The sequence below is a fragment of the Syzygium oleosum genome, unplaced genomic scaffold (genome assembly GCF_021117445.2).
Source record: "Syzygium oleosum isolate NSW1041296 unplaced genomic scaffold, Sole_v2.1 Sole_v2.29, whole genome shotgun sequence".
Taxonomy (NCBI): domain Eukaryota; kingdom Viridiplantae; phylum Streptophyta; class Magnoliopsida; order Myrtales; family Myrtaceae; genus Syzygium; species Syzygium oleosum.
The window spans coordinates 4,464,256-4,486,379 of NW_026607513.1; the positions used below are offsets into that span (position 1 = coordinate 4,464,256).

The following is a 22,124-nucleotide window of genomic DNA, read 5'->3' on the forward strand; positions in this document are numbered from 1 at the left end:
TTTGAATAAAACATTATAAAAGGTAATATAAAATTTCTTTGTTCTAACTACTGGGATAGATTTTTTGAACTAATGTTCAAACATCGTCCAATTTCAATCGTTTTACCAATTCATTTGCAATATCATTCACCTCAAAGAATACCCCAGTATCTATTACTATGGTGACATTCTCAGGAAAAGTGAGAGAGAATGAGTTTTGCTTAGATTGAGAATCGAAAAGAAAGATTAATAATATAATACTGTGGTAAAATGATGCACTTTTAAAGTGAACGATTTGTCCAATGACCCTTTATGGGTGAAAATGAGCTGGTCTTGGGTAAGTTTCCCATGCATTTTACAGGTTCCCGAGAAACGAAGAAAGAATCACCCCTATGCACTCTCTCTCTGTCTCTCTCCCTGTCTCTCTCTCTCTCCACAGTTCTTCCGTATCATCAGCCATCCAAAAAATAGAAGAGAAAGTAGGAAAAGAATGGTAATGTTACTACTTGTTTCTTGTTTCTGTACTTAGGAACTGCAGTCCTGATCCCGAGGGCAATGATAGGGACTTCTTCTTGCTCGAAAGAAGTAAAAGCAGTTCAGCTTTATCTTGGGCCATGAAAAGTCCTTGACGATTTGCTTTAAAAAAATGACATTAATTAATTCACTCTTCTTTACAACGAATCCTCTGAAACGTTGATTGTGAAACTTTGATAATGATGGATACAATCGAATCTGCTATTGCCAATACTTACCAGTTACCTATATACTCGGGGAAAGTATAAAATAGAATTGCACATACGTTTTTTTTTTTTGGGTTATAAAGACAATGATATGCACAATTTTCTTTTTGGGATTGAATAATTGTCTCCATTTCATGGGAAATTGAAGAAGGGTGATGAATCCACTCGAATTTTTTGGCGTCAATTTTGAGGTTTTGAGCCAATTGGACTATTTTTCTCTATAAATGATTTTTAGCACCCTTTTCTTTTCTTGTCTGTTTAATTAATGTTGCACCGACTTAATCAATTTTTGTTAAAAAGTCTAATTGAAAGCTTAAACACTTTAAGTGTGGCCAGACTACATGTATAGAGGACTCATTAAAGTAATGCATTCAAGCGGTGAGATGAAACTCAAATGTCCATGCGCGTTAAATTGGTGAACAAAAGAGTCACGAGCACATAATAAACTCGTGGTATGAAGCATGCGGAACTAACTCCGATAACATCCCATCCAAATGTTTAAGTTATTCGTTTAGGAAATGAAACGCATTTCTAGCGTAATACTGTGAATTCTTTTGGAGAATGAATGGATATAAAGTCGAATATTTACTATCTCGGCACAATTAATTTAGGTTTTGGCACGGGATATGCAGGAATAGTGGTGAGCCCAATATTCGAAATCAAATATATATGAGTTATAAATCCACCATTTCGCTAAGCCTAGCAATTAATTTAATTTCTGGCACTGGACATATAGGAATAGTGGCGGGGCCAATATTCGAAATCCAAATATATAGATATGAGTTGTGAATCCACCCTCCTCCTTATTCACACATCATTTGCAATATAGTTTTCTCGATGTTCTCGAAATTTGGTGAGAAAGGCAACCCCACCAACAATTCCTCGCCAAGTTTGAAATTAGACAAAGGATTTTGGCTTTTCTCTATAATGTGACGGACAACTTTTTTGGCTTTTTCTCTATAATGTGACAGACCACTTTTTTGGCTTTTCTCTATAAACGGAAAGCTAGCGGCGAATATCTATATATCGCATAAAAATGAATAATTGGCATTGAGTTTTATATGATAATAGGACCATGGCAATCATTTAGATATCATCATGGTGCATTTCTATATATTGCACGAAATTAAATGAGTAAATATGTCCAATATCCAAACCGTGGGCTGGAAAGGCGGTGATTTATCCTATGGCGGATGCTAGCAATTGGATGATTAATGAATTGTCCATTTTAGAGATAACGGGCCGATCTTCCTCAAAATTTGACATTCGACGGGAAAATTTGGTACCCAGATGAAAGTGCAAGAAACACGTTATCATCATCGCGTGATTACCAAAATGCCCTCCTACGACAAATGAGATGATCATTTAAGGCGGGGCATGACCGGTACTAGAGAGTTTCAATGGCCCAAACAGAATTAATCATAATAAAGGGGGGTGATGAATGATCATATTCCATGGATCCAAGAGTAAATAAAAGGCCAAGTAAAAAATCCTAGACGGGTTGATTGAGACCTCCTTTTCGTCCTTATGTTATGGCGTAATGTATTAATGAGGGGGCATGCCAATCAATACGGCGATTAAGAAGTAATCCTCGGTGAAGCTTGGATGGGAGGGACAAGTTCTTGGTAAGAAGGATATGAAAGTAGATAAACTCGGACCCGATCTAAAGGAATCTTAACAAAGGTAATGCTTTGTTAAGCCTAATCCACGTCCATGCCCGTGTCCACGTCCGTGTCCGTGTCCGTGTCCATACCCGATGATCCACCGTGGCGCGAGTTGTCCAGCCCAGGTCAATGCCCACGCGCGACCTTAGCGCGTCCCCATCAAGAAGAGCCTGCTAATCCTAAAGACGCCGGCTTTTTTCACGGCAAAAGATAATCAAATAATAGCAAAAACAAAAGGGAAAAATACAGGGCGCTACCTGTTTCGAGTAGTGGGAAATAAAAGAAAAGTGCAGCTCAAAAAATAAAAGTAAAAAGTGAAAAAAGGGGAGAAATTCCGGAAGAGAGTGGACTGCAAGAGCTGTCTCTCACCGGACACAGAGGAACTTCACCACTGCATTGTCGACTCTGGTCCCGGTACAACTTCCCTCACGCATGTGAGAAAAGTAAACAAATATGCTGCTTTTGAATGAGTGTCCTTTTCTTTTCAGAGAAAAGTAGTACATTTTATCTCTACCAAATCAATAACTTTCTTTGGGCAAGAAAACGTACTCTGCTGATAATTCTGCAGGTGGTTATGAAACAAATTTTATAAGCTATAATCTCCCCGCAAATGCAACTGTTTGGCTGTTAATATGGATTAAAATCTTCTCAAGCACTGACAACATATCTCTCTGCATTTTCTTGAGAATGAAGGCTTTTTTTCAAGTATCTCACTAATAAGTTCGCCCATTTGAAACCTGTGAGCTCAATAAGATTACTCATTTAAATATAGGACAACATGGCACTATAAACTTCAGTATACTTCCAACTTGGCTCGAGTCAGGAGATACCATAGAATCAAGTAAATATGCAGTTTTCTTGTTTTTGGACGGAATATCTCCTTTTCCAAGGATCATGATGTCATCTGCGAAGCATAAGTTGGTAAGGTTTGTTCTCCAACGACGAGGATGAAAATTTGTCTTCCCTTGTGATGCTCACATTTTGAGAAGCTTACTAAGTTCCTCAATAACCTAACCAGACAAGTGTGGATAAAGTGGGCTGCCTCATCGAATTCCTTCCTTCCCTTGAAAGAACCCCTTTAAATCCTCCATTAATAGAAATTGAAAAAAGAGGAGCAGTAATGCGATATTTGAACCAGTTAGTGAATTGAATTGGAACATTAATAGGCTCAAGAATATTTAGAATGAATTCCCATTTAACTGAATGAAACCCCTTCATTATATCTGCATTTATATGAGATATTGGAGACAACTATGATAATTACTTGCAAGTCATGTGCAATCACCGGATTATCCTCAAATTTCCTCCCCTCCATGATTGCATTTTGATTTGAGCTAACAAGATAGTGAAAAATCCGCTCTAATCTCGAAACAAGAATCTTAGTGATGCATTTATCTATAACTTTGCAGCAAGGAATGGGTCTGAACTCTATCGTTCTTACATAATATTCTACTTTAGAAACTAGTGTTATAGCTGTTGCATTCACAAATTCATCATTTGCATGTGTGAGCTGATAAAATCAGTTTTCCTTTCTTCTGATTCACTTTCGAGGAGAAAAGACAGTTCAAGATTTAAAAAAGACAAGGAGCAAGTGACATGGAAAGATAAGTTCATTGATTCTCCTATAATGCATTCTGTAACTCATAAACTTCCTTTTCCTCCTAATAAGCATACAATTGCATTCTTTAAGTTTCCACCCCAACATTGTAGTTGATACATAAAAGTTTATATATTGAACGTGCCAAACGAGTAGTATCCTAAATTAGATACGATAATACAAAATGGCAACATGGTGTCGTGGTGGATTTTTGTGCCTTTTGGAATTCAGACTTGCTTATTAAAGAAATCTCTCACGTGAGAAACCCGTTATGTTCATAATCTTCCCACCGATGGAAGGTACATACACACTCTCTCTCTCCTCAGAAACCCAGCTCTGCCTCTTCTAGCTCACCAGTTGGCCGTCGAAACCAAGGTGAGTGTCATTCCCCTCTCTCTGTGTGCTTCTCAAATTGCGACGAGCGGTGCTTTCTAGTGTTTGCATCTTGCACTGCTCTGTCTTTGTTGAAGTACGATGTGTATTCATGCCTTATGAGATTTATGTGTTGACGCTGCTATCTTGTCGTGGTGGCTCATTGCTTGTGGTCGTTGTCATTGTCGCTGTTGTTTGTAGTCGTTTCGAATGGAGAGTTCGCCCGCGGGAGCATCTGATTTACAAAACACCCCGGGAGCTCTAGTGCTGGATGATTTTGTTCAGGAGCGTGGTGATTGCCCCCGTGAATGTCGTTTGCTTCTGGAGGAACTTCACCGCTGCATTGTCGACTCTGGTCCCGGTACAACTTCCCTCACGCATGTGAGACGCTCTTCCTTTTCATTACCTTTCGCTTCTAAGCCAGATAGAGTGGAAAACTTTTTAGTGGCTTCGCTTTGCATTGTTGATTACTTTGTTAGACCCCAGGACATGGTCGGTATATGCTGCAGTAATGAGAGTGCAGTTTGTGGCATACTCTTTTTCCTGTTGGACTATAGTCATGGTATGCCTAATCACCTTATGATTGAGCATTTAGGACCTTTTAGCATCTTTCATAGGCGTCATTTAATTACTTTAGAGACTCCAGGATACCACTGTTAGTTAATCTGATGAACATTTTGTAGTAGCAATCTAGTAGATGTATAAGTTTATTTACTATGATCTGCATAGCCGTAGTCTAGGATTGGCTGCTGATATATTTACTGATATTTAGTATTTTGTATACAGGCGTATTTTGGGCAAGTTTAACCCCCCAAAAAAACGCCAATGTTAAATGAAAGTTCCTCATTCACTTTTGTTTCTATAGGAGAAAGAACCTTCTTCTTACTTGTTCAATGTTTGTGAGAATTGTTTATTCATGTGCTGCTCTGGCTAGAGTTTCTTTTAATGTGATATTCACATTGGTAGATTCTGATTTTCTTGATTTAGTAATAGGCTGAGTTATTGCATTTGTGCAGTAATTCTTTATACTAGATCAGATTAATGGCCAAATTCATCCGAGATCCTTGAAGTTTAAGAAGAACATCTGTGGAAAACCCAAGGTATGTTCATACTTACAATGGCTGGAGATTTTGACCTCTGTTATCAGTAACTTGTTTAATGTTTATTTTGTGGTAGTTGGAGTGGGACAATGATCAATGCCAGTGTGCATCACTGGTCCAATTTAATAACTCACACACTTTTTCTCTTATACTTTGTGGAGTGACTGTTGATTCACCGGTTTGTACTCCCGTATACTCGCAAAGTATTATTTCTTCAAGCATCGTCTTAAGTTTCCGTGATAGTCCACTAATGATACTGATTCGCTCTAGTTTGCTCTCCTTATTTGTAGATAGGTGTTGATCTTGAAGAGAAGCAAAGGAGATTGAAGAACAATATCGTAGCCTTTGCTAGGAGGTACTTCACTCCACATGAAGTGCAAATTTCGAGTTACCTTGGAGTTCAGCATCAGCATTTTGTAAAATTGTGGACTCTCAAGGTGCACGGATTCTCTCTATTATTTTGAGATCTCAAAGTGCATTTTGTAGCATTTTGGAATGATCACCTGCTTTGGTTTTTTCTCATTTTATCATGTTCAGTATCAGTTTTGTGCCATGTGGCCTTCAATCAGAGAAAATAGTGGTATTTCTGGTGCATTTTCTTTTTCTTCTGTCCTGAAGGCGATGTGCAATTTCTGCACCATGTATCATTAGTGATTGCTAGATGGGAAATATTTTGTGAATATATACTCTGTGTGATGTTTCTCATTGATGGTGAGAAATTTTGGAGAAACTGCATGAAAACCGCTGAATGTGAGTCTCAAAAGTGAAAAAAAAAATGAAATTGTTTCAAGTTCTGCTGATCAGATTATCTTGCTGCTGAAGACATAAGCAAAACGCATTTATGAATGAAACATTAGTTTCACAAGGCTTAAGTAGCCTATTCTCTGTAATCTTCCATTTAAATGAAATTCTGCTTCAGGAATCTTATGTGAAGGCGTTGGGAAGAGGCTTCTCTGCACTACCCTTTAAAAGATTTTCCATACGATTCAGGAAAGCCGAGAAGAAGGTTCTTGTCCTTCCGGTGAATCACATAATGAGGTACAAACATAATTGTTCAACAGACCTGCAACCTGCTTCGGCTTTCACCTTTATGCTTCACTTACAAATCTTAGCAAGCAATGATTTGCATCTGTGGCCAAATCTACAAATTCTGCAGCCAGTCCAGATCTGGAATCCTTTTGTCAATTTTCGTACAGTATAGCTGCTGAAATTGCATGTTTTTGTCATGTTTATCTTGAGACCTAAAATTTAGGGCTGGATTATAGCAAATGCAATTGTAATATAGCAAATATTTTTATGGGCTTGCCATGCACTGCATTTCATGCCTTGAGACTCATCTTCTATTTGTTCAATTGCAATTATAATCTTCTAATTTACTCAAACGAGTGTACTATAACGTAAAACTGTTGGAAAATATATGCCTTTCCTTCTTTACTTGGATGGTCCTAGTGTGTTGTTGATCTGGTTCCTAAGATATGAATAAATTCCTCCATACCACAACTTACCGATTTGATTTTGTACCACTCTATTCATGTTCTTCTCTGTGGTTCATCATGTGAAGCCTGTCTTTTGTGAATTTATGGAATTCTAGAGTCTGCATTTCACTTTACAATATGCTCAGGGTGAGATAATTGTGGAATCTCTTGAGGACCTTTATAGCTTCAGCAGTGATTGGCAGTTCACTCTGCTGAAATTAGCAGGCTCTCACCATGCTGCCATCTGCATGGAAAGGGGTGAAGCTGTCAAAGGTAAGATCTTTGTTTTCACTGTACATTTTAGGGATAAAGCAGGTCCATGCGCATTAGTCGGACCAAATAATTGTTGCAAAGGCCAGAATGTTTAAGTGTTTGCTATTACTTGCCGTATGTGAGAGATGAACTTGTTTCTAGACCCGGTGCTGTTGTAATCAGTGGCTTGACTTGAGGATTTATTATTTGTGTTCTGTGGTACCATTTATGGCTATGCTGTGCGGTAACAGTTGCTAGCAAGAATCTCAGTAATATGGATGTTAGCGTCAAATCCATAGTCATTTGATGCTCTTGATCCGCTTAAGAAAAGAAAAAAAGAAAGTATTAGTTAATGGAAGATTTTACAGGAGTGGTATAATGGGCGCTTTTAGTGACCTTGAATGGTTAAGTGTGCTATCTCCGTATGGCTTCATATTTGTGACTCTGATAATGGGTTTGACCATTATACTAGCACCATATTACAAATTAATTACTGAAATTTGATACGACAATTGCATTAATCATGGAAAAGAAAAAAGTACTTTTCCGAGAAGAGAAGGCAAAGTGAAGTGTATACACTTCCTCATATTAAAAATGAAGTGTGAGGTTTATCACCCTCATTACGTTGTACGGCTCAAGTGACCCATGCACTGGGAGAAAATATTGGATACCTAAATGCCTCGTCACCACTAGTGAAGTGAAGCTGATGCCGGGCCTACAGCTTCAGTCAGATGTCCTCATGGGCAACTTATGCCTGAGCTGGCTGCTGGTGCTAGGCGTTTGCTGGCTCCTGAGATTCTTTGGCTCTTCTTTTACAAAGATGCAGTAACTGTTTCCCTTGGTTTGGCTCACAATGTGGAGAAATTGTGTGAATGCTAGCGGCAAGAACACTTTGTCGTGCAATGAACCTTAATGTGCATTACCTAGGTAGGCGTTTGCTGGTTCCTGAGATTCTTTGGCTCTTCTTTTACGAATAAGCAGTAACTGTAGATCCTGATGATCCTTTGGGTTGTCCTAGCTTCCCTATTAGTTCAGAGCAGTGCTCCCAGTGCAGTGAGAAAATTTCAGAAGTGGCATGCCTAGAAGACTCTACGGTTAGATAGATGCCTTTGTGAATACAGATATTGTTGATGGGCTTACATGTTCTGGCACTCGTATCTTCACTTTGTGTACATCTGTCTGTTTGGATGATATGAGCTGATTACTTGGATGTTTATTGATTTTTCTAATCATGGCTGCAGAGTGGTGAAGAACAAGCAGCGTGAAATGAGAAGCCAGCTGCCGGTAAAAGCTTTCCACTCCTTGCCTGTCACGAGTATTACTTGTTGCCCTTGGAAAAATTATGTGAATGCTAGCGGCAAGAATGAAAACCTGTTTATATGGCTTCATTTTTATTAATCTGTTTTGCCTCCTCTCAGAGCTAATCATAATTTGTTTGGTTGGGTTCGTTGTGCAGGATATGAAGTTCCAAACTTGAGGTATAAACGATTCCCCTGTAATCCTTTCTTGCTACTTGCCACTTGAATTGTTTTCATTCTTCCCAGACCATCTCTGTGTGTATGTCTCTACTGGGGGTGGCGGCAGAGGTCATGCATGAATGAAGACTTTCCTTCTTTTTTGTCTACTATTTATTTTTTATTTTGCCTTTTTATTGCATTTTCAAATGCTTCACAGTTCACGATGTTATGACTTTCCTCTAGCTTTATGCATTTAAATTAACAGACGATTGCTAAGGTCTAGATAAGGTGATGATGTGTTTGTTTCCCTTGAAAACTAGAGAAGTCAGAGGAACCACTTCCTTGACAGCTTATCCAATGTTGCAGTCAGGTTGTTCTCTTATGACGAAAATCCTCAGGGTCTGACTCTGGGCCTTCTCTTGAGGTAGATCTTGAGATGCTCTACAGTTTTTTGGATAGTGGATATTAGAGAAGCTCTGGTATTCAGAATGTCCAACTGGGGGTGAGATTCTTCTATCTCGACTCAAGTGTCTCAAGCAATGAGCTTGGAGATCTCTACCAAAAAAGCAGGCCCTTGTCATGTAATTTGATATGTCTTTTCATTAGTAATATTGAACTGTTATTAGTCAAGGACCTTCTAATCTTCCATACTGATGAAAGCCTACTGTACGTGATGCTTAAGAATTCCCTTATGGTGATCAATCTCTTGAAAATCTTAACTCAAAATGATAGAACTTCAGGTTTGGCCATCTCTTCAGTTAATTGCCAGATAACTCTGCAAACAGATTGTTAAGCACTCTTTTTTGTAGTCTCCACCGACTCTTCATTGTAAAACATGAATTCTTGTGGGCATAATTTTTATGTTCGAGAGTTACCAGCTCTAGTCAAGATCTTGGAAGCTGAATAAATTATCTAAAACTCATAATCCAAGGCCTAAATTTTTTGTTTAAATCCTCTTTAAATCTTCGCTTATTTCTTCTGTAGAGAATATACATGCGCCATACAGGTTCGTATGCACTGTAAGTTATTAAAGAGTGTGTGTGTGTGTCACGGATTTGCTCATCTTTTGATTACCTCGTTCTTAACCTTATAATCAGCTGTTTGTTCTTATGGATAGGAAGCTTGCCGACAAGGTCGCAGCTGCTGGATTTTATATGGTTGGGCCTGATTTTTTCGGTGGGGATCCTTTTGTACCTGAAAATGCCAAAAGGCCTGTCACGGAATGGCTAAGGATCATGGAACTGTGGGTTCTCGATCTTTAAATTCATAGACACTTGCTGTTTATTTCTTAGAAACTGCACTAGTATTATTCATAGGTTCATCCAGAATTGCCTATCTCAGGATGCTCACTGTTTTCCCATGATTGATTAGTTGCTTAAGCTACGACTCATAATTATGCATCCATTAGTAATTGAAATTGCTGATGCCAAAAGAATTTTTTTGGCAGGATAAAGGGTATGAAGATGCAAAGCGAATAGTTGAAGCTATAAAAGGTAAAGGTGCGTCTGTGATTGGGGCTGCTAGCTTTCGTTGGGGAGGTAAGCAGACTTGTTCCGAATGATTCTTTGAAAGATTTCATTTCATGTCTTGAAGGATATGCTTTACAAGCTTGTAATATCGTGCAATGCTCATGGGATCTTTATTTCTTCAGCTCTGGTTGAGGTTGAGCTGGCAAAGACGGTCGTCGAAGCTGCTTTGTTATTACATCCGAGGTTTGTTTCCATGGATGACATTGAGGGTATGGTTATCTTTATTTTTGGTGTTTTATTAGGCTCTTGGTTTGCATATTTTCAAAGCCAACAATCACTTGAAGTAGCTGTAGGAACCTCCTTTCCACATTTTCACTGTTATGCACATGAATTCATTGCATATGGCTTGCATAAAGAAGAAAAGCATCTCCTGATGGCTTGGAAAGTTGGAACATACACGTCGTGTGTAAGATATGACATTTTTCTTTGCTCTTTATAACCTCTGAAGAAAATCCGTTTACTCTGCTTACCTCGATGCATTTCCATGGTAGCTATTGCAAGATTAGACGTGCCTGTGTTAACAACACATCACTATAATTTATTAGCTTCGTTAGTTTTGCACCTTACAGTTACATGCGATTTTGCAGGAGTTAAGGCTCCGATAGCTATATTAGGATCTGAGATAGACCGTATGTCACCACCGGAACTCCTGAAGCAGTTTGAAGAGATTCTAGCTGCCAAATCCGAGGTGAGATTGAGATAATCGACCTTTCCTGATCCCAATCTATGTTTGCATGTTATGAACGATGCATTGCTTTGGTCATATCTATTTTCAACAGTTTTTCATTATATCAATGGCATCCATTCATGATCACATATCAGAATTTCTGCGGTGAAACATTTCAGGGGTGATGGTTCTGATTTATTCTTCGATTTTTTACATTTGACGTCTAACCTATGGTTCTTGAGTTCATGCACTTCTATTTGCTTTCCAATTGGGAAGTTTGATATATGCGAGCCACTCAGAGATTTTGCTTCGTCCCTTTGTAGTAGAGATTTTGTGTGAATATAAGACTGTTTCGCAGGTTAATGCACGAGTGAAGATATTTCCAAAAGTTTCCCATGGGTGGACTATCAGGTACGATGTCGCTGATGGAGTGGTGAAGTGTGCCGAGGAGGCGCATTCGGATATGCTGGAGTGGTTTGCAAAGTTTGTCAAAGTGAGGGAAGTCTTTGGCATCCGTTGAACCCCTACTCTCTGGCATGTGACAACTTGTGTAGTAAAGTCGATGCTATTTACTTTCACATTATGTGATTGACTGGAAAACAGAGAGCCTGTGGGGATTTTGTTTTCTGTTTCTGCATCTCGACTCAAGTTCTTCTGTAAAGATTAGACAGAGATAGAATCTCTCCCGATCGACGCTTGTATTCTGTTTATGATGATTTGGCAATGCTTGAGTCGGACTTAGGATGAACATATACTGAGTTTTTTTTTTTCGTTCTTCTTCCATGTGAAAAGAGGATGAATTCACGCTCAACTCACTATTAGTCAAGAACTATATTCACAATGGATTATGACCCTCAAGGCCTCTTCATTCAGCATTCTTGCTCGAAAGCTTTCAAAACTTTAGATTTTTGAGGTGGGTGCACATTCAATTTTGCTTGTCTCGTGGTTCATTTGCTTAGCAACCGCACATTTAGAATATTTTTATCACTGGATTCAGAAAATTATCCGCCAAGGTTGGTCATGTTAGCAGAGCAATGAGTTGGCAAATAAAAGTCAGCATCTTGCGCTAATCCTAAGTTCAACGCTTGGAACTTTGCTATCCGCTGATGAACACTCCCAAAAGAGGAGACATCAAAGAAAAGGGACACGAAAGCTCTGTGTTTCACAATCACAACAAGCAAAAGAAAATGCAGTGAAGAGTCGCCGCCGTTTAGATAAGAGAATAATGTGTCACCATAATTATGCTTTTTTTTTTCATTTTAATGAGGTCACACAACAAATCTTTCATAGATTTTCGAATTTTCTTGAGTAAATAAGTAACAACAATCATAATGCAATAGCCAACTGACCGGACCTTGAACATAAAGCAGGTGATCAATTGTGTGTCCTCCAGCTCTAAGAAGAAGACATTCGATAAAATATCTCCTGTAAGCTACAAAAGAAATTCCGCAACTGTGCATTGCATGCCATTGAAATAATCGTTGGGGAGCAGGTAAGTTGCCATGGAAATCCAAAAAATGTGCTGTCATGTAAGAGATCATAATATCACTTCTTGCATGATCATGCCTATATGACAACATTACTAAATTATGAAATGCAAGAAGGGTTAGGAACTTTAAAATGGTTGGTTCCTCAACCAACTGCTTGGATAAGGAGACAAGATCCAGTTGCTTACAAGTAATGCTGGACCGACTGATTATACCTTATAATACTACAGTTGGCCAATGACTCATGCATGCAGAGAGACCAGAAGAGAAAGGAGATTTTAAAGGTTCAACTTCATGAGGAATTTTCCTGTCATTGATGTTGAAGTCAATGCCTTTCAAGGAGCTGTGCATGGCAATATAGAACTCCCTACTCAGAGCTAGATCATTCGTTACGACATCAGAACCGTAGGCACATATCCTTCTGACAGAGTCAACATTGTCGCGACTTGTCCTCTCGTTTGTACAAGGTTTCTTCAAGACAAGCCAAAGCAAAGTCGTAACCAAGCAGCAACACGTCGATATGTTGAAGTCAATGCCTCCCAAGGAGCCGTGCATGGCAATATAGAACTCGGAGCCAGATCATTCATTACGACATCAGAACCTTAGGCACATATTCCTCTGACAGAGTCAACATTGTCTCAACTTGTCCTCTCTTTTGCGCAGCAGCGCGTCACTTCGAAATGCAGAAAGAGGGTACAAGATCTTCATCAGGCAAATCAAGAAAGCTCCTCAATGGAACTTCAGAAGTAAACGAGCGGACGATATAGGAAATTTGTCCAAGAGCAAGAGAACTTCCAGGAATTGGCGATGGAAGCTGCTATAACCTTACCTTTTCCTCTGCTAGATCTAGATCCACTTATTCTCCTCCCAACCCTGCACCCCCACCACCCACCCCACCACCACCACCACCCCCCCCTCATATAGGGGCATAGCTGCTTTTTCTCATCTCAATCCAGGAAATTCATATGCAGAATTGAATTCAGGTTCCCTGAGCTGATTTGACATATAAAGAAGCGTCTGTTCTGGAGCAACTCCAGATTTTGAAATGAAGGTCAAGAACTCTGCTGAAGGTCAAAGCAGCGTTCATCTGGATATTCCTCAGCTTCAGAAGAAAACTGATACTATCATTTCACCCGCCACAATCTTTGAGCCGCAAACTAGTGCTGGTAGGAGAGATGGAAGCAGCAGAAACTCTATTTCCCCCACATTACCAGCTATTCCTGCCCCGGAGAAAAAGCTGACTCTGTTTGCTCTCCGCCTTGCGGTCCTCGAAAAAGCTGCCACTGGCCTGGGAGCCCTTGGTTTCATCTGGGCAACGGTTGTACTCCTGGGGGGCTTTGCCATTACCTTCGACTTCTGTTTCATCACCATCATTTTATTAATTGGAGGAGCTCGAATATTCAGCAGGAGTCGTGAGCTGGAATGGCAACACCAGTCCACTTCATCAACAGCTGATGCCGGAATTAGCAGCTTCCGAAAGCTTAGATCGAGCTCTAGAGCTCTAGTTGAATCCGTGAAGGATATGTTGAGTCCCATAAGCTCTGCTACGAGATAGCAAAGTCAACACAGCTGGGAAATTTCCGAAACTACAGATGCGACAAATGTCAGAGAGCAGAAATTGCGAAGGAAGCCGACCCGGAAATGGACTTCTACGGAAGTTCCCATTCTACCTTATGGAGGGTGGGTTTTCCTTTTGAGAAATATCAGCAAGATTTTCTATTGGTTTCAGCTCTTATCTGCGATAACATGCGTCGTGCTCTCATTGATGAAGCTCATCAAGCACAATTATGGTGAGGCAGCTAAAGGAGACACGGACAAGAGGAACCGGAAAGCTGCTCTGATTATCTTTTATGCCTTGGCTTTGGCAGATGCTCTGGTCTTCCTGACGGAGAAACTTTACCGGGAATGGAAGGTAGTCATCTGTAAGCTTCTCGAAGGGGTGAACAAGGAATGTGATCCGGGGGCTTAAGGTATGATCTCAACTCGGAGATTTTTCTATGACTCCTACTTGAGATGTATTAATGGGAGCATTTTTTATGGCCTGAGAATGGATATGGTGACTTTTGCGATGGATCTCTTATGTTCAAACTCGCTGGATGAGCAGCTCATAGGAGCCAGGATTCTTCACCGGTTTGCTAAAACAGAACGGGTTTCAGATGACACGCTTCAGAAGATCGGAACAACTCTGCCACTTATAGAGAGACTGGTGGAGATCTTAAACTGGAAAGATCCACAAGAAGAAGAAATCAGGTTATCAGCCGCAGAAATAGTTTCCAAATTAGCCAGGAAAAAGCAAAACTCCCTTTGGGTCGCTGGAATACCCGGGGCAGTGGAATCAATATCATCTCTTCTACGGACAAACAGAAGCCCCAGTTCTACAGCAGACAAAATTGGCGAAAAGAAAATCAACTTTGGCCATGGGGACAATGGATACTTTCAAAAATTTGGGGCTACTCATTCTGAAGAAACTAGCCTGTGATCACAATAACTGCGGAAAAATTGGAAACACAAGGGGCCTTCTTTCCAAAGTCATAGATTTCACTCATGCTGATGCAAGAATATTGAATGACTCAACCATCACAACATCACAGGTTTTGACTGTTAAAAGATCCCTGCAAGTTATTAAGATGCTGGCAGGCACAACGGGTACCACAGGGAAAAATCTCCGGAGAGAGATCTCGGAGATAGTCTTCACCATAAGCAACATAAGAGATATTCTACGATACGGAGAGAAATGACCGGAACTGCAGAAACTAGGGATTGAGATCCTTAAGAGTTTGGCACAGGACGACAATGCGACGAAGCGAATAGGAGGCACCGGCGGAGTTCTGAAAGAACTGTTAAAGATTTTCTTCCAAGAAGGAGTGCCGGAAGATCAAAGGGATGTGAGGATTGTGACCGGAGAAGCCCTGGCTACGCTGGCTTTCGAGAGTAAGAGCAACTGTCATCGCATCTTGAAGTTAAATGTAGTGGAGAGGCTCCTAGAAGCATTGGAGATTCTGCTTCTTCATGTTAATGCTGGAAGAATTTTGAGGAATCTGTGCACTTACAGTGGGCCAGAGTCCTTCAACCAGCTAAAGGGAGTAACAGCAGTGGCACCAACAATAAGTGCATTATTTTGCAAAAATGAACCTGAGCCGGCATCTCAGTAACCGGAAAGGGCAGTTATTTACAAGTTTAAGTTGTCCTAGAGAGTGATATTAATTGTTCCTACCTAACCATATTTCCTCAACTCAGGTTCTCAAGGCAATCTTGCCAGGAGAAGGCAAACTACAAGAGGTGATGGTTGGGTTAGCGGCACATGCTTTCAAGTTCATGACAGCAGAAGAATCGACTGCCGTCTTCGTGAAGGCGGGGTTTAGAGAAGCCGAATTAGCTTGCACTTTGGTCAAGATCCTGAAGAGCTACCGGAACCCAAATATAAAGGTGCCAAGAATGACAAGGTTTGCCATCGAGCTGGCAAACTGGATGATGAGAAACAAATTGACGAATGTGCAGATCTTCAGGGATCCGGGCATGGAGGAGGAGCTTGAAGGTGTCATGGATACCACACCAGAGCTAGAGAGCTTCAATATTTTCTCTGGCACCATTGGACTAAGCAGGCACAGCACGACCATTCACTCACTTGTTGAGACCGCACTTATGCTGCTGAAGAACAGGTTTGATCAACCGATAGGTTACTGAGCAAGTGATGAAGCCAAATTATCCAACAAATGGGAAACATGAAGGTCTGCCGGACTACATATTTCATTCTCTAATTCCAGAAGCAAAGAAATAAAGGTAATTGCTTCTTTAGCAGCTCCGCCCGGCTTAAGTCTGATTAAATGCTTCTGCAAGTTATCGCCTTCCTTGTTTGTTTGCACGGAATTTGTGCAATTTACAGCACACTGCGTGTACTACTACCAAAACATATGCAAGATATGTACATGCAGCCACACATTCTTTTATTTTACAATTTTACTCCTGAACATGGAAGCATTCAAGAGTTGCATGTACCGTGATTTTGAGCTCACTACTTCTGCTACTAAAAGATCAGGTTTTTCCTTCCAAATCTTGTTCTACTTAGCAGCGTATCAAGACTTAAGGACGACATAGTCCAAGGCAATCATCACATAGTTTTCAAATGACTACACAAGAACAAGAATCCAAAAAGGCAATTCACCGTGCAACTGAAGTCGATAAAAAAGAAAGAACACATTGCTTACTTTGTGACAACAGAAGGAAATCTCACCATGAACCCAGAAATTATCTGCATTGTTCGCTTCTCTGAATCCCCCCCTGAACAGAACGAGATGAGAACCAAAATAAAAAATGGTAACTTGCAGTTGAACACTTCACTCTATAAAACAAAAGGCAATGAACTAAGCTCATAAACTACGAGAACCGAGACATTCTTGTGATTGAGTTCGCGAGAATACCTTTTTACCCGTCAGGATCAGGGAGTTTCGGAGCTGAGACGAGTGATGATCGAGCGTCCAGATGGCGAGCATGCTCAGTCGCCGCGAATTGCCAAAATGAAGAACAAATGGTGGAGGGAAAGGTAAGAAACGGAAAGAACGAAATTCAGTTAAAAACCGTTAACCCCAAACAAGAAATTGAAAAAGAAATATTACTCAAAACAGTCTCAAGTCACAGTCCCACGACTTCCCTGTATATTCAAGCCAAAGAACACGTTGTTGTCTCGACTTTAAATTTTTCCAAATTGCCCTTAATTACTTTCGCTCATCAGCATCCATTTTTCGAACGACCACTCACCTTTTTTCTTCTTCTTTTTCACTATTAAATTTTTTGAATTGTCCCTACTTTCTTTATCTTATACTAGGCTGCGACACATGTCATTTCCCTGGTTGAATATTAACGGATATCGGGGCCAATAAAATTGCGACTTTTTTCTTCGTTTTAATGACGTGGCACATAACAAATTTTCTTTTCGGGTAAATGGTTCGTGGGTATTCGAATTTTCGCAAGTAAATAGTTGTAATTTCTCATCATCTAATAATAGCCACCTAACTGGACCTTACATACAAAGTAGGGAGTCAGGGACCATTTGTATGTCCCCTAGCTCGAGACGAAGACTTTCGATAAGACATCTCCAGCAAGCTACAAACGAAATGCCAAACTGCACTTGACAGGAAATTGAAAGAATCGTCGAGGAGCAAGCGAGTGGCCGTGGAAATCCGAGAATGCGCCTGTCATGTAAGAGATGACGATATTGACTCCTTGCACGATCATGCGGCTACGAAACGCATTACTAGATTTTGACGCAACGAACTGCTGTAATAAGGAGGCAAGACCCAGTTGCTCACAAGTAATGTGGCGGTTTCCAAACTGGACCGAATGATTATGAATATTAACAGTACAGTTGACCAGATGACTCTCATGCACAGAGAGACCCGAAGAAAAAGGAGGCTTTGAAGGTTCAACTTTATGACTAATCTTCCTTCCAATGAGGATAACGCCGATGCCTTCCAAGGAGCTGTGCATGGGGATGTAGAACTCAGACCCAGATGATTCATTGTAATATCAGGACCGTAAGTATATGTTACTCAAGCAGAGTCAATATTGTCTCAAACTTGTCTTCTCTCTTGTACAAGTTTTATTCAACACAAGCCAAAGCAGTCACCAAGCAGCAAACGCGTCGCTCCGATGTGTGGAAAGAGAGCACGAGATTTTCATCGGGCAATCACGAAAGCTCGTCAATGGAACTTTAGAAGTAGAAGTAAACAAGCCAACGATATTGGAATTTGGTCCAAGGGCAAGAGAACTTCCAGGAAAGTTGGCAATAGAAGCTGCTTAACCCTACTTTTCCTCTGCTAGATCCATTTATTCTCCGCCTCCCACAACTGCTTAACCTTACCTTTCCGAATTATCAATCTTAGGTGAGTAGACTCAGAAAAATTTCCAAATCATGTCTCCCCCCACCCACCTCTCCCCTCTCCCTCCCCCCCCTCCCCCCCCCCCCCCTCCCTTCTTATAGAGGCATAGCTGCTCTTTCTCATCTCTTTTTCTCATCCCAATCCAGGAAATTCATGAACAGAATGTTTGGAAATTGAATTCAGGTTCCATTGAACCGCCAGATAGAAGTTTTCCTCAGCTGATTTGACGTATAAAGAAGCGGCTCTTCTTGAGCCCCTCCAGACTGCGAAATGACGGTCAAGAGCTCCGCTGAAGGTCAGAGCAGCATTCATTTGGATATTCCTCAGATTCGGAAGAAAAACGAAACCATCATTTCACCCACCACAATCTTTGAGCCGCAAACTAGTGCTGGTAGGAGAGATGGAAGCAGCGGAAACTCTGTTTCCCCAGCGCTGCCAGCTGTTTTAGCCCCGGAGAAAAAGCTGACTCTGTTTGCTCTCCGCCTTGCGGTTCTCGAAAAAGCGGCCACTGGCCTGGGAACCCTTGGTTTCATCTGGGCGACGGTTGTACTCCTGGGGGGCTTTGCCGATGCCCTAGATAAAACCGACTTCTGGTTCATCACCATCATTTTATTAATTGAAGGAGCTCGAATATTCAGCAGGAGTCATGTGCTGGTATGGCAACACCAGTCCACATGCTCAATAGCTGATGCCGGAATTAGCAGCTTCCGAGCACTCAGATCGAGCTCTAGAGCTCTAGTTGAATCCGTGAAGGATATGTTCAGCCCTGTAAGCTCTGCTACAAGGAAGCAAAGTCAACACAGAAGGGAAATTTCCAAAACTACAGATGTAACAAACGTCAGAGAGCAGAAATTAAAAAGGAAGCCAGCCCGGATTTGGACTTCTTCCGAAGTTCCTATTGTACCTCATGCAGGGTGGATTTTCCTTTCGAGAAACGTCAGCAAGATTCACTATTGGCTTCAGCTCTTATCTGCGAGAGCCTGCGTTGTGCTCTCATTGATGAAGCTCATCAAGCACAATTTTGGTGAGGTAGCTGAAGGACGCACTGACAAGAGGAACGGGAAAGCTGCTCTGTATATCTTTTATGCCTTGGCTTTGGCAGAAGCTCTGATCGTCCTGACGGAGAAAGTTTACTGGGAGTGGAAGGTTGTCATCTGTAAGCTTCTCGAGCAGGTGAACGAGGAATGCGATCTGGGGGCTTCATGTATGATCTCGACTCGGAGATTTTTCTACGACTCCTATTCAAGATGTCTTAATGGGAGCATTTTTGATGGCGTGGAAATGGATATGGTCACTTTTGCGATGGATCTCTTATGTTCAAACTCACAGGATGAGCAGCTCATAGGAGCCAGAATTCTTCACCGGTTTTCTACGAAAGAACGGTTTTCAGATGACGTGCTTCAGAAGATAGGAACAACTCTGCCAGTTATAGAGAGACTGGTGGAGATCTTAAACTGGAAAGACCCACAAGAGGAAGAAATCAGGCTACTGGCTGCAGAAATAGTTTCCAAATTAGCCGGGAAAAAGCAAAACTCCCTTCGGGTCGCTGGAATACCTGGAGCTATGGAATCGATATCATCTCTTCTCCAGACAAACAGAAGCCCCAGTAGTGCAGCAGACGAAATTGGCGAAAAGAAAATCATCTTTGACCATGAAGACTATGGATACTGGACTTTCAATAATATGGGGCTTCTCATTCTGAAGAAACTAGCCAGTGATCACGACAACAGCGGAAAAATTGGAAACACAAGGGGCCTTCTACCTAAAATCATAGATTTCACTCATACTGATGAAAGAATGTTGAAGGCCTCAAGTGTCAGCACATCGCAGGTTTTGAATGTTAAAAGGTCCTTACAGCTTATGAAGAGGCTGGCAAGTACAACGGGTACCACTGGGAAAAATCTCCGGAGAGAGATCTCTGAGATAGTCTTCACCATAAGCAACATAAGAGATATTCTACGGAGCGGAGAGAAGTGACCGGAACTGCAGAAACTAGGGATTGTCATCCTTACCAGTTTGGCACTAGAAGGCAATGCTTCAGAGCGAATAGGAGAGACCGGTGGAGTTCTAAAAGAACTGTTAAAGATTTTCTTCCAACATGGCATACTGGAAGATCAAAGGGATATGAGGATCGTGACTGGAGAAGCCCTGGCAATGCTGGCTTTTGAAAGCAAGAGCAACTGTCAGTCTGTCATCGAATCTTGAAGTTAAATGTAGTGGAGAGGCTCGTAGAAGCATTGGAGATTCCTCTTCTTAATGTCAATGCTGGAAGAATTTTGAGGAATCTGTGCACTTACAGCGGTCCAGATTTCTTCAACCAGCTAAAGGGAGTAACAGCAGCGGCACCAATAGTAAGTGCATTCTTTAGCAAAAACTGAAGCTGAGCCGGCATCTGGATAACTGGAAAGGGCAGTTAAGTCATATGTGCAAGTTTAAATTGCCCAAGAGAGAATGAAATTAATTTTTCCTACCTAACCATATTTCCTCAACTCAGGTTTTCAATGCAATCTTGTCAGAAGAAGGCAAACTCCAAGAGGTGATGGTTGGGCTAGCGGCACAAGCTTTCAAGTTCATGACAGCAGAAGAATCGACCGCTGTCTTCGAGAGGGCGGGGTTTACAGAAGCTGAAGTAGCTTGCGCTTTGGTCGAGATCCTGAGGAGCCACCGGAACCCTCATACAAAGGTGCCGAGAATGAGAAGGTTTACTATCGAGCTGGCAATCTGGATGATGAGGGACAAATCGATGAATGTGCAGATCTTCACGGATCTGGGCATGGAGGAGGAGCTTGAAGGAGTCTTGGATACAACATCGGAGCTAGAGAGCTTCAATGTTTTCTCTGGCACCATTGGACAAAGCAGGCACAGCACGACTATTCACTCACTTGTTGAGACCGCACTTATGCTGCTGAAGAATAGGTTTGATTAACCAATAGCTTACTGAGCAAGTGATGATGCCAACTCATCCAACAAATGGAAACATGAAGTCAATCTAGACTATACAAGTTTAAGTTTCCTAGAGATCATGCAGTTAATTGTTCCCATCTAACCATATTTCCTCAACTCAGGTTCTTAATGTAACCTTGTCAGAAGAAGGCAAACTACAAGAGGTAATGGTTGGACTAGCAGCACATGCTTTCGAGTTCATGACAGCAGAAGAATCCACCGCTGTCTTCGAGAGGGCAGGGTTTAGTGTACCTGTTTGGGGTTTTCGTGGTATTAATTGAATTTAACTGAAACTAACGGAAGATAAATTTGCCACAGAAAAGATGGTGATCATCTTTACTTCATCTCACGGTAAACTAATTACAAAATTTTAGAGTCACAAAATTAAGCCATGAACTTGATGATTGGGGCACCAAATTTCAATATGATATTTAATTACAAAAACGAGTTTCTTCTAGCATCTGGTGAAGGGAACAGCAGATCCGCAACCCTTCAGGAGTCTCCACCGCAACCAAACAGTCTCCACATCAAAGGATTTACACAAAGCCAATGAATCAGTGGAAAGGGAAAAACCATGCTACTGCAATTCCCCCCCAGCTCGAAGCTATCAGCTCACCATGTTTTAGCTGATTCGGCGCGAGTTTGCTTTAGTCTTCGAGTAGTTAAACCTTTCACGCTAGAAAGAAAGAACCACCCCGAAACGGGAACAAGCGAAACGTACTTCATTAAGTGGGATATAAGTAGAGGGATCGAAATTTGAACGATCAATAGGAGACTATATACGTTCACCTTCTTATACAACTACATGGAAAATCCCTTCTTTGTCATCTTTTCCCTTCAATTCTTATACATTACAAAATCAGTGAAGGTCTTGTACTCATGAAAAAGACAGATCAGAGTAATTGCACGACGATGCACTTCAGTTTCATCATCGACTTCTCCTAAGAAAATAAAGATCCCAACAGCACTTCAAACCATCCATAATA

General features: G+C 41.1%; 1 protein-coding gene, 1 long non-coding RNA gene and 4 pseudogenes across 2 annotated transcripts; 5 read left to right on the forward strand and 1 right to left on the reverse strand.

Moving 5' to 3' along the window:
• The window catches only part of LOC115662192 (kinesin-like protein KIN-14E), a 120,325-nt pseudogene that overhangs the window by 92,774 nt on the left and 5,427 nt on the right, over nucleotides 1-22,124 (reverse strand).
• LOC130135227 (uncharacterized) lies at nucleotides 3,239-8,530 on the forward strand. The gene is made up of 6 exons (XR_008814675.1): nucleotides 3,239-4,355; nucleotides 4,554-4,733; nucleotides 5,369-5,452; nucleotides 5,743-5,889; nucleotides 6,372-7,200; nucleotides 8,421-8,530. It is a non-coding gene; the product is annotated as an uncharacterized LOC130135227 (long non-coding RNA).
• Nucleotides 8,543-11,352, forward strand: LOC115666732 (endo-1,3;1,4-beta-D-glucanase-like; annotated as a pseudogene).
• Nucleotides 13,313-15,745, forward strand: LOC115662190 (uncharacterized; annotated as a pseudogene).
• Nucleotides 15,602-16,287, forward strand: LOC130134523 (uncharacterized). Its single transcript, XM_056303797.1, has one exon. It carries the CDS (start codon nucleotides 15,602-15,604, stop codon nucleotides 16,001-16,003), a length of 402 nt encoding a protein of 133 aa, XP_056159772.1. The 3' UTR covers nucleotides 16,004-16,287.
• LOC115662189 (uncharacterized) lies at nucleotides 18,369-21,270 on the forward strand (annotated as a pseudogene).

Excerpts from the sequence above, each read along its gene's own strand:
- LOC130134523 (XM_056303797.1), top strand. The coding sequence starts at position 15,602 with ATGGTTGGGTTAGCGGCACATGCTTTCAAGTTCATGACAGCAGAAGAA.